The sequence below is a fragment of the Falco punctatus genome, assembly GCF_963210335.1.
Source record: "Falco punctatus genome assembly, chromosome: 5".
Classification (NCBI taxonomy): Eukaryota; Metazoa; Chordata; class Aves; order Falconiformes; family Falconidae; genus Falco; species Falco punctatus.
Genome location: NC_137584.1, coordinates 55,167,096 through 55,179,984, shown reverse-complemented (window position 1 = coordinate 55,179,984; position 12,889 = coordinate 55,167,096). Strand labels below are relative to the sequence as shown.

The following is a 12,889-nucleotide window of genomic DNA, read 5'->3' as shown; positions in this document are numbered from 1 at the left end:
TGTAACTGCAGAGTGGCTATAAAAATAAGGGGGGGGGGGTGTGGATGTTCAATGTCCTTTTCTACTCTGTTGCATAATTTCATTGGGGAGCAATAAATCAGGTATCTTTTGGGAATCTTCCCTACCCAACACCATCTGAGTAAAAAAGTTGCAGATTTCCAAATAATTAAAAAATTGTACACGAGACACAAAAACAACCTCTTAACAGTTTGGCCTGTTGCGATGCTCAGCATGTGCAATAGCTCATGGCAAACTTGTACTCTGGTTCCCTGGTGTATGCCAGAGCCTGGCCATGCGATAGATCTTTATTGCTACTGCTGTCCAGATCAAATCTAACAAAGGTGTGCCTACCTGTCATCAAAGCTTTACTCACTGTACAAATGCCTTAAGACAAAAGAAACTCACTGAATTGAGAGAGACTGGGGAAAAGAAATCCCTGCTGAGTCAAAGGACTCATACAGGAATGATTATGGGGAGATCTGAGGTTCTGCCTGTGTTTTCATCCCTTTCACAACCATAGTGCCTGCTTCTCTCAGGAGCTGAGACAGTCTGCAGTGTGTTGCTCCCAGAGATGTCCTCCCTGAATGAATCCTTCCTGTAGCTTTATGGCCGTGCCAGTCAAACATGCCCAAATACAAGTTTGCAAGACCTGTCCATGCAGCAGTAATTTCATAACCTGCAGATGTCAAGAACCAAGACAAAATAATGCAGCACACATCAGGTTTAATGTGATTAACTCAGTTGCTTTTAGTTTATTAATTTTACCCATATACATAGTTGATTTTGAAAACACCACGTGAAAGAGCCAGGACAAAGTGTAAGAAAATGGTACAGGAAAAGATTTCAATATGCAACGTGCCAGTGTACCTTCTGTGTTTTATACATACTTTACATAGAAAACCAAAAACCCCACAGTTTTCAGAGGAAGCACACACTTTATTTTCAAATGGCAAATTTAGTTTATTAATAGGTAAAAAAATAAATCTACAATAGCAACAGTGCAAACACATCCGAACACATGGCATACAGAACACAAATGAATAAAATTTATTATACAGAGGACCCAATGTTTCCTAGGGTGCTGGCTGTGACATATACAACAAATAACAGGGTGAGGAATAAACTGCAACATAAACAGGAAGATGAGCTGCATGTTATTGGTTCTGTCTTGTACGGTCTCTCTATTTCAGGTGGTAAAGCTGTCATGCCTTGGATCTGCAATTAAAATAATAAAAAATGATCAGAGTTTTATCACATAAAATTAGAAATCTGTATTTTGCTCTCTACCTAGTTGGCAGCTTGCGTGAGAATCTATTGTTAGTTTTGTACTGGGGTTATGACTCTTACTGTTGAGACATCAAGCTCAGTAAAAAAATACATAGCATGCCAAATGATCAGCCAGCGTGCGCATCCATCGCTCTCAGCTTGGGAACAGCTGTACACACCCAGCACCCTCTCCAGTAAAGCAAGGTTAGGCTTCTGTTGGTTGGTTTGTGTGACCTTATTTTCCTTTCTGAAATTTTTTAGTTAGTTTGGGTTTTTTGTTTTTATCTTTCTGGTAGATAAAAATGGAAGTTTACAGTGTTACAGTGCTCTAGGGATATTGGATGATATTTGAATGCATTCATCTGTATGTACAAGGATTACACTTGCATGTACAAGGCAGTTAATTGTGTACACATTATTTCACGGAATCACAGATTGGTTGGAGTTGCAAGGGATCTCCAGAGGTCCAATGTCCTTGCTCAAGCAAAGTCACCTACAGCAGCGTTATATTTCTATATATTAAGTATTTTTTACTTTTCCCTTAGAATTCAGTGCAATTTTTATGGAGTTGGACAAAACTACTTGCCTGCCATGGTTTTGATGTGAAATTAGAGAGATTTGGGTACACTGCTTGGCTATGCTTTTCCTAAATGTACTCTCTACATGTTACAGAAGCTCTGCAAAAAGCAAGCTCCTGGGCATAAAAGTTTTTGAAAGTTTGAATGCCCACCTGCATAGCATGTGCTTCCTTTGTGTTTTTTTCATGTTGCAATTATCCTGCACTGCAGAAAAAAATAATCTAAATATTGACTTAATCTTAGCAAACACAACACGAAGCAAGAGATCATCCCTACAGAAGGATGAGGGTATTTTCAACTCAGTTCCTCTGCTTCAAGTTTTTTCCTCCTTGTAACAACTCACTGATTGTTTGGCTATTCAGGTTGAATCTGTTCTTGATTTTGATGAGGATGGCCAATTTAATGTAGTATCACTAATAAAGGAAGGGAAAGGAAAGAGTCCTAATCTTAGCTTTGATGAATACGTCCTAGTCATTTGACATAGGAAACTATGATTAAAAGGAAGAACTAAGCACTCCCAGTTCCACTGAGCTCACTTTTTGACTGCATTTTTTAAGTCGTATTATTCCTTCATCCTGTAAGATAAAGAGGAACAGCATTTTCCAGAAAGCATACCATTAAAAAAAAAACAAAAAAGGCAGCCTACCCCCTTTTGATAAAATGTGTGCTTTCTGACAAATAATTAGTGAAAGAGTGCCTGCACTGCTGCTACTGGCCAGCAGTTACAGAGGTCAAGAAGTTTAACCAAAACTGGTGAATGGTTACATGTACTGTCAATAATTGCTTTTCTTTGAAGGTCTGTAGTGGGACAAATATTAGAAAGAAACAACCTCTTTGATTACTTATAGCACACGATATTTCATTGACATCCCGTAGGCAGAATAGTCTGATTGATGTTGAAAAGCCCTGAGAATGCCACTGTAGGAAGGGCAAACTGAAAGCACTGTGTGACCTGCTATGAGGTGGCGTGGGCTGTTTTGTGGGGTGAGGAGAATGAGGCAAAGGTCCTTTCCTAGGAAGTATTTAATCAGGAGTATCTTGTATCAGCTACTAGGCTGGACTAAAATCACGGTAGGACATAAGCCAGTACAAGAGACTCTCCCCTTCTGAGCAAAAAAGCTCAAAAAATTAAAATGGAATCTTAATTTGGACTCTGTAGAGGAGTTCACGGAGAAATATGTATTTTTCAGCATCTGCTTCAGGGATGATACTACATGCACTAGTACTTCTTTATAAACACATATCGACACTAAAAATGACAGCTTTTCCCAGCAGCCCTGTTAAAGTACCAGTAGACATTTACAATAAATAATAACTTACCCAGGAATTATTTTGTTATCTTATAGGGTTTTTTTCATAAGGAGAAGTGGAAAAGAAAAGCTATAGAAGATAAAATCTTCCAAAGGTGCACAAAGGAAACAGACAATCCAAATGTATGTTTTCTGGCCCAATACTATAGACATTTTAGACACAAGACCAACAAAAACCCAAGAGATATTGGAAGAGTACTTATATAATTTCAGATACTCTAGATAGCTGAGTTAAGATGTTAGATTCCCGAGGCTTCCTTATGCAGTCAGTAAGCTTCCCCCTACAGAGTGCCTCAGAGAACAAACCAGCCTGATGTAGGGATTTTGATTCATCCATCACAAGACCCTAACATAAGTCCCTGAACAGTGAGGCAGCCAAGGGAAAACAGCTTTCTAACTTGGTCACCTAATCTGCACAGATACGGTGAGTCTCCGATCAGACCCAGACACACTGAAAGACTCCATACTCCTGTTACTGATCCCAACTGCTGATCAAAGCTCCGATTTTTCTATTCTTTCCAAATACTTCTAGGACTTGAGTTAGATGAAAGTGCCAAAAACACATTCTCATCATTTGTTATTGTATGTAAATGTAATATTGCTGTGTAAACAGTCTGAAGACGTATAACCAGGTACTTATTCATATGCAATGAAGGACAGTAAATCACATTTGTTTCGTGGCACTGTTGTCTACTCAGACTTACCGACCATTCTGCATTATCTGTTTTTGAACATCTCACGTTCACTGGTAGTTTAAGCACAAGTTCATTATAGGAGAGACCCTCCGATCTGGACCATTTGAATTTGTTCATTGCATCCATAAAAGACAGGTTTTTATATTGCTTAGGACTCTTGATAATGAAAGGCCAAGTCCTAAAGAAAAATAAATAAATATGTTTTTAAAAATACATAAATACCATCAAGCTGGACCTGCATTTGGAGAATCTACTAAGAAAAACAAATATACTATTAATGTATATATTATGCTCAACATTCTCAGTTAAGTTCTCCGCTAGTGAAAACTGATGCAGTTTCATTTATTTTAACAGACTTACAGAAGGTTGTCAGCAGTTTAGGACTTGCTGCCAGATGCTTTTAGAAATGAAGGACTTTAACTTAAGGAAGAGAATTACCTTGCTGTTCTCTGATCTACAAATTGAATACACAGGCAATACAAAACAGATCTTCTGTTGTAACTTCTCAAAACAAAACAAAACAAAACAAAACAAAACAAAAGCCACACCCTCTACTTGGCTTGGCAAACAGCGTTACAAAGAACCATTTGCAGTTTGAAAGCTCCTTCCAGACAGCTCTGCCAAGCTCAGGTCACAACGCAAATCATAGGTCAAAACTCAGCCTAGCACAGGAGTTGCTCTAACATGCATTGGTTTGCTGCAGTGCAAGATTAAATGAGAATAATTGGTGCTGTGGACGTTGCCTTTGGGCATGTCCCTACATGCTGGCTGCAAGGGGACTTTTGGCCAGGGGTAGGGTAGAGACCTGCTGTGCTGCTGTGAGAGATCCAACTATATGCCCACGGGTGGGAATCCTCCCCATGAACAAGTGAGGCCAATCCCATTTGCCAGCAGCCAAAGATGTGGAAAGGGAAGGAATGATACTTCTTGTCTTTTATTTAGTAAAGAAAACTCAAAAATAATAACAAAGGAAAAATTAAAAATAGCTGAAAAGCTTTTCCATTGTTCTTGCTTTCTCCTTGTTTGACTCTGCTGGGATGAATAGAAACAACTTGGTGGACAGGTCAAGTTCTTAAAACAGAAAGCCCAATACAACTAGTAGAAGAACTAAAGTAGCTAAAACTTTATCTAAGCAACCTAATTAATACTTTGGTCGGAGCATGACTTATCTGTCTGAAGTGCTTTGAAAAGATCCATGTTGCTTTGCAGTAGGCTGTCTCCCACTTGCTTTGGGTAAAGTGCTGCCTATGCCAAAGTTCTCTAGTCAACAACAAGGCACAGAGGACATAATTTTAATCAAGAACCTATTTTACGCTGTTGTGGTCCATTCACTTTCATCTCAGCTCCTCATGATTTATAGCACTGTCTGTGCCACTAGACTGAGGAAAAAAAGGGTTTTAAAGTGAGACACAATGCCTTGATCCTGCTTCCAGTTCGCCTTCATGTGTAAGTCAAGAGAGACTTTAGAGGAGTCAGTGAAGCAATTCCAGCATAAGACTGACACAAGAAAGATAAAGATCAGGTCACATATCCTTAGGCTGACAGAGCTTAATGAAACGAATTGTGGATTAGGTCATAAATACTAGAGGCATTAATAATCTCTTCTTCTAATTACTATTCCATGTGCGGCAGACAGTCTGCATACTTAACTCTATTCAAAACAGCTTTATTTCCCCAGGCCAAACACACATTTTTTCCTTAAGTACAGTTATCATGAATGAACACTCAAGAGAGCATACATTTGTTAGAATATTTTCTTTCTAAGCTCAGAAAGACTCTTTTAGCTAGGATTAATTTAGAAACTGTGCTCTCCCTGTATTAAAAGAGATTGTAAATAGAAATAGTGTAGAAAATGAAGTAGACATTGATTGCATTGTGACTTTCTTCAAACTCTTCTGTCTTGGATATAAATTTCAGAACTAAGACCAGTAAGCCTGTATATCGAATTACTTTGCAATAATAGTTGTATATGGTTTTGTTAAACTGTATAAGGAAAGAGAACTTTTAAAATGTAAATGTGATGACATACTATTAGTCTATCAATTTTATTTTAAAATCTTACTATTACCTTAGTTTAGTGCAACCAACAATACAAACGTAATTCACCTTTCACCACTGACAGTGCATTCTACTTTCTATTGTTTGATTATTTTTCTGTACTTGGTTCATTTGGGAACTTTCCTCTTTAGACTATTCTCACTGTTCACAATCACTTCCACTGCTTATCTGCTATTGAGATACTTTTCATTTTAATCACTGCAAGAAACAGTTAAAAACTGAAATACACTATTAATTGATTTTTATATATTCACACAGATTTATCCTGTCTATAGTGGGCTTCCTCCCATCTCCTACCAAAATTTAAATTTTATGTTGGATTCTGGAAATAACTCTTGCTCTTAATGAGTGATACCATTGTGCCGGTCATCCTACTGACATCAAAGGACAGATTCAACACACTGGGAAGCATTTTATTCTTGCTGAGGACCCTCATGATGAAGGACAGCAAGACTTCTGCTGACTTACTAAAGAAACTGTAACACATTGTTTAAAATTTACCAGCCTGTGGTTTACCCCAGCACTGAGATGCCCTCTGAACTGCACAGACCTGAATGCAACGGTGGTTATTATAGATCCTGAGTTGCCTAAATGGTAACAGCCCCCAACCCCTACCATTCACAGAGTGGGTATCTAATATTTGTTAAGCATTGAGGCAGGAAGATCTTACAACAAAATTACATTATCTCTTTTGAGCTGAGCAGCAGGCCAATATTCAGATTCTTGTGGCTTATTTTTATTAGGAAGAAGAATTGATGAATGAGCTAGATGGTTTTCTTTCTGACATGGATTTACATCTCAAAAATGTGCAGTGTCCTTCTTCCCTAAACGGTGGGAGTCCAAGAGTAGTAGACTCAGTAGACGGTGTCTTTGCACAGAATTGCAAGCTCCTGCAGTCAACAGTTCACTTAAAAAGCTCTTTTCCTCTTGGCTAGGTTCCTACCACTGGTACCATGTTTTTCTCTCTACTTACCTTGTATATCATCCTCTGACTTCTTATTCTTCCAAAGCCTTCTATCTCTCATTTCTCTCCATTGTGATGCTTATCTAGAACTTATCTTTCTCTATGAACAATTTAATATTTTCTTAATCCCTCAGTTTCCTTTCTAATTTACAGCTTCTTCCCCTTTTCTGAATTTGTCAGTGTCACTGAGACAGCGTTAAGTTCTGTATGTGAGCAACAGCTCCAAGATCTGGTTGCACTGATTGACTTCAGCAGCATTATAAACAACAAATCTATCCAGGGTAATTCAATATCCATGCTCTCAAACTCTGTTTTCAAAATTATCTCTATATATGTTAAACACTTCTAAGTTTTAATAAATTGATAGATTTTCTGAAACAATGATGACATTGAATAGTGTTTTTACAGATGGTTGCGTTGAAAAAAAATGCCGTGAGGAATATTATTTCTTTAACAGAAAAAGCTGCTTTTGTATTTACAAAAAAGGGGAGGGGGGGGAATAATTTGGCAGGAGAAATATAGCAGCATAGCATAATGACCAAAAGGAAGTGGCATGAGTGACCCAGCAACAAGTTGCACTACTAGAAAGCAATAACGTTCATAAAAAAATGACCTTGTAATCCCACAGACAGAAATAGAGGTGCTACACATATTCATAAACAGTTTACTTGCCTGACTGGTCTGTAGATTTCCTTAACACCAATGAACTGGAGCTGTTCCATTATATCTGGAATGCTTGCACATCGGGTGAGGTTGATTCTTGGGTAATAGAGCAGATATGACAGGCACATTTCATTCCTGGTGCTCAGACCACCCTGAAAATGGGATTTTTCTTTTAATTAAGATAGCACTGGAATCTCACAGATAAAAACACCGATTAGCATTTATATGCTAATGAAATGTGTATCAGGAGGCCCAATTCAACTGGTTTATCTTGCACATTGAGTTATCAAGTAGCAAGAAGTTATTACATAATTTACAAAATACACTGCAAGCTCAAGCAATACCTCCTGAGCTTAAAAAAATGTCAGAAAGAACATCAATACAGGAAGACTCCTATTATGTTGAAGAGAACTATCTGAGAAGTTCAGGTTTATTTTCAGCTATCTCCAAGATACTTACATCTACCACGTTTCAGAAAAAAGGGCTTCAAAGTAGAACAGATGTAGAAAAAATCTGGTAGGATAATTAGTCTGCTTAATAAAAAATTAAGTGAGCTTTGCCTAGTAAAATGGAGGCCAGGATGGAATATGTGTCTATATGGACTCTCCTTGTAAGTACATACACAGCAAAAGAGTAAGAAAGAAGAGTTATTTAAGTTAACAGATAATGTTGACTCAAGCACAAATGAACACTAACTATAAAATAATTAATTAGATTAAGATTTTTAGCTAGAAGAAACATTCTTAAACAGTCTTCCAATGAAAGCCAGGGGGCAAACAACTAATTTAAAATTAATCCTGGTAAATATGGACAAAATTATGAGCTGCATGTTCTTAAATCCTGTGTGGGAACAGTTCCACAAACCTCACAGAACCACAGGAATACAAATGGAGAAGACAAAACATGAACCAAGGCTCAAAAGCTAGTGTGGTCACCACACAAGAAAATAGGACAAAAACTCAAAGGTTTTCATTCTCACTCTTTTGCTTTGCTTTATATACCTACTGCATGCACGTACATGCAAGCCGTGATTCAGGGAGAGGTATCCCTGTGTTCTCTGGATGCCAGGAACAGGTCTTCCTTGCTGAACAGAACTCCCTGAGGTCTCACCTCCCAGAGGTCTGGATCCAGCCCCTTCCAAGGAAGCGGGATCAGCCCCTAGCAAAGGCTGGGTGCTGGCAGCTACACCCCTCCCATAAGCATAGTGGGTCTGGCATCACTCTCCAATTTAATAGCCAGCTGGCACAGTCCAGCTCATGTCCCAACAACCAAATTCGCTTCACCTTCAAAACCAAGTGGTCGCATTGCAACAGCCAGTGTCTGCTAACCTAAAAAGTTGTGTCTGGGACACTGTGCACTGCCCTGTGCCAAACCTGAGCCAGAACCCCTCGACCCTGAAAAGGCTGCTCACCCCCTGGCCATGGCCCTGCCTCGTCTGCTGCTGCACCAGGGGCTGCAGCACAGCTGCTCCTTGTGCCTTGGCTGCAAGTGTGCACAGGTACGGCACGGGCTTCTCGGGTGGCACCCCAGGGGCAGCAACTGCCCAGGGGGGTCACTGCGGCTGGAAAACCCACCTCATGAGAAAGGTAGCGTGCAGAGGCTCAGCCTCCTCCTCCCAACCCAAAGCTCCTGTATTCTGCCTGGATTCTACATTAGGCACAAAAGCAAGTGGTCCCGTCTTGATCATGGCATCAATAAAAATCAGTTTGTAAGAACTGGCAATTACAACTTTGAGGAAAAATGTGTAACAAGTTTATAAAAATAATTCATTAGAATATGCAGAATTTGCATGTTAATACAAGTTATGAAGAAAGCAATCCTTATGCCAGCAGAGTCTGATTTTTAAAGAGCTTTCATGAGCTGGCTTGCTTATTTTTATAAACTAGTCATATGAATGCCTTTTGCAAGAGATCAGACTGTGATCGTAATAGTCCTGATGACTTTAAAACCTAAGAACCTATGAAAGGAAAGATAATACATAATTACATGCACACAGGCATTAGCAAGTGAAGTCCACACTTTTTAATAGCATTTTATGAAAAAGATGTTGGTCCCCAATATTATCTGTGTACTTATTTTGATCCATTAAAACATTTCTTACCCATGTCATGCGAATTCGGTCCACAGTATTGTAGTGGCATTCCGTGATTAAATTATCCCCCTGAAACACAAGATTTCGGAAGTTCACAGTTCTGAAGTTTATCAGCATCAGCTTCAGGTAACCACAGATGACATCAAACACTTAAGAAATAAAGATCAGAGCAGTGGATACTATTTTTTGAAAGAGCAAAGGATTAGGTAATTGGTGTGTGCTAAGGCCTGGGCACTTAACATTCATGTTACCCCAGATCCTCAGGGATCCCCCAAGGATCTAAACAGAGTCCTATCCAGAGTCTTGTATGTTTTTGGACAACAGCAATGGAGATGCCCAGTTATAATCCTATTATCAGGAAAATTATGTATGTAGACAGTATGTATGTGTAGACATATACATGATTCTGGCTCCCAAACTCATCCATTGCTACTTTGGATAGCTTTCCCCAGGCCAATTTATGATGCCAACTTTAATAGAAATACTTGCCAAATGAGGAAAAGAAGGCTTTCCACATCACAATAACAACTATTTATCTGCCAAGCCTGGGAGTAGAGGAGTGGCAGGCAAAAACTTAACTACATTGACAGATATGTATGGGAAAGGCTGAATACTTACCTTCTCAAGTACATACAATTAACTTCTTGCTGCCTTGACAAACCGATCTACAGTTTGGTAGTACCTTTATTCCCTGTACCTAATCAAATACAAATCTCAAAATCACCATGATAATCAAGTGGAAATTAAAATTTTGAAGAACATAGCCAGACATCAAAAATCTAATATTTTTGAGCAAATTCATATCACAAGGATGTAAGATGTTTATTTGCTTTGGTACATTTTTGGGGGTATCATCATGTTTCCTTGTCACCCATTGTATTACTCTTCCCTGAAAAAATTAGATCACCCTTCAAAGGTTAATAATTTCTCCTTTCCTGCGGGCTGTTTCATGGCCAGACCAGTGCTAGTGCTAACTGTACTCCAGGCTTCTGGGAGAAGGTGTGTCAGCCTCCTGCCAGCCAAATGGAGACAGAGGTTTCTGAAGCAGCATGAAGTGGCACAGCTTTGCTGCTCCCAGCGGGAATATGCTGCTTCCCACCAACCAGGTCTCTAGCTTTTGTGGCTTAAGGAGCAGATAGCATTCACTAAAAGTGTTCCTTCTGTGAGATTAGATCTTTTGCTTCCAAATTCAGAAGAGAGTGTTAGTATATGAAGAAAACAACCTGGACTCCACAAGCTGAAAGATGGATACACCCTTGAAAAAACTTGCAGAGAAGAGGATAACAGAACTTACACAAAGATTTTTAATATTATTAGTTAATTGATTAGACTGTGGTCTGAATTACACCAAATGATATATGTAAAGCTGTACTGGTAGTTTTGCATAAGATGAAAACAAAAAAAAAGGCATAAAAAAGGCTCATTTCAGAGAAAGAATTCCAGCTTTTACTTGAGCTGTCTTTTTTATGAAATTGATACCTCTTTTAGTCTTTCTGCTTTCTACTCCCTTTTGTTCTTGAATTTTAAGAGGCCTTTCTCTATAATCTGCATGGATTTTCTAAAAATATGACAGGCTTTCTCTGCAAACCTGTCATCTTCTGCCAGCCCTTTTCCTAAACCCTTCAACACTTCTTTCCTGGAGGAGGTAACACCATTTTGTCTTTGAAGTCCTTGTGGAGTACAAGCAGTTTGACTTCAAAGAATAAATGCTGCACCTGAACATCCAGGTTTTGCTGTAGAAATTAAATTATAAAGTTAATATTTTAGCTTCTTGCCTTTAAAGGACAAATATCAATGTCTCCCAGCATAGGAGAAGAGACCTAAGAGAGAAAGCGACTCAAAGAGAAGCCTGGAAGTTTAAAACATGGGGCTCCTGAGTATACTTGAAGTTCAGTCATTTCAATGGTCTTTTCAGCTCCCTTTTCCTTACTGGCTCCAATTGTAAACAAAATACAGTTGTATGACATTTTGTATCTGACCAATTTCATTGGTAACAGGCCTGTTCACATGCAGCAGAACAAGAACTTCTTCAGTTGTTCTGCTGGTCAGACCTGGAGCACCCAACCTCTGCTGCATTAAACTTTCTGTTCTCAGGCCAAAGCTTCAAAAACAGATGCTGGCTGGAACTAACTAATTTTTAAACGAGTGACTCATCTAAAAGCATACGGACTCTTTTCATGCAATACCTATGGATACCTACTGCTTTATAATATAATTGTAGTTGGGATTTTTCTGAAAGTTATATTACATTATTCTGACAAGAATAGCAGAATTGCATAATTTCTTCTTCCAAAAGGTTCTGCTTACTAGTGAAACCTCACACGGAACATAAACATGGAGTTTTACTCCCAACAACAACTACAAATCTGAAATAAACAGAAGACTTGGCTGATTTGTAGACATGTTTGCAAGGCTGGATGAATACTTGCTGTGTGTACATACTTGAGATGTGCTACTTGGTCTCAGTGGCTCCATAAAGCCATGTGATGGCATTTCCATTCTTCAGCTAGCTGGATGCACAACAATGGCACCACCAGGCATGTGTGATTTTATAATCTGCTTTGTTCAAACATTTGTGATAGGAAAATTTAAACTGAGTAATTGCGGACAACAAACACACCCAAAGAACAGCTTGAATTGATGGGTCTGTAGTGAATTGGGTGGACACTCCTGAGACACTGCAAATTTAATGCATTAGTTACTCTGCATAAGTTACTCTGCAGTAAGTGGAAAAATTAATAAAATATTAAAGAATACTATGATTCCCTGATAAGAAACTGTAGAAAAATTAATCCTAAATGTGAGTAAATGTTAGGCACATGAACTCTTAAACACTCTCAGGGAAAGAATTGTATCTTACTGGCAAGATGGTTCTTTCTTCTTTCAGATACTGAAACTCCTGGAAGTTAAAGTCAAACTCATCATCATAAGCAAGCAGCTTCTGCTCCTCGCCGTTGCGAAAGTGGCGCATCCTGATAGCTCTGCCAGCAAGATGAGCATGAAGAAGTACTGCAAACACATTAATCCCAGCAGGTCTCTCAGCACCTAGAGCCTGGCCAGGGAAACCAACACCATCAGTGTGCCCAGATGCAATGTCATGTAATGTAATACAATGTACAAACAGAGTAAAAATATATTAATAAATGTGTTTTACATTCCCTCAGGTTACAGCAAAATGCAGTCCCAAGAAAAAACAAATCTGTATGTGAAATTAAGGTTTTATATACAAAAAAAGGCTAGTTTTTTTCCATGATTTTTTTCTT

The 12,889-nt window shown here is 38.7% G+C and overlaps 1 protein-coding gene across 1 annotated transcript in view; it reads right to left on the bottom strand.

The window, feature by feature from the left end:
* Nucleotides 1–722: 722 nt before the first annotated feature.
* The window catches only part of MOXD1 (monooxygenase DBH like 1), a 51,468-nt gene continuing 39,301 nt past the window's right edge, over nt 723–12,889 (bottom strand). The window contains exons 8-12 of the mRNA XM_080388377.1: nt 12,487–12,678; nt 9,636–9,695; nt 7,544–7,686; nt 3,859–4,027; nt 723–1,215 (exon numbers count right to left, since the gene is read on the bottom strand). Coding sequence (XP_080244503.1) covers nt 1,051–1,215; nt 3,859–4,027; nt 7,544–7,686; nt 9,636–9,695; nt 12,487–12,678 — 729 coding nt within the window. The 3' untranslated portion in view covers nt 723–1,050. The remainder of the gene's footprint in view (nt 1,216–3,858; nt 4,028–7,543; nt 7,687–9,635; nt 9,696–12,486; nt 12,679–12,889) is intronic.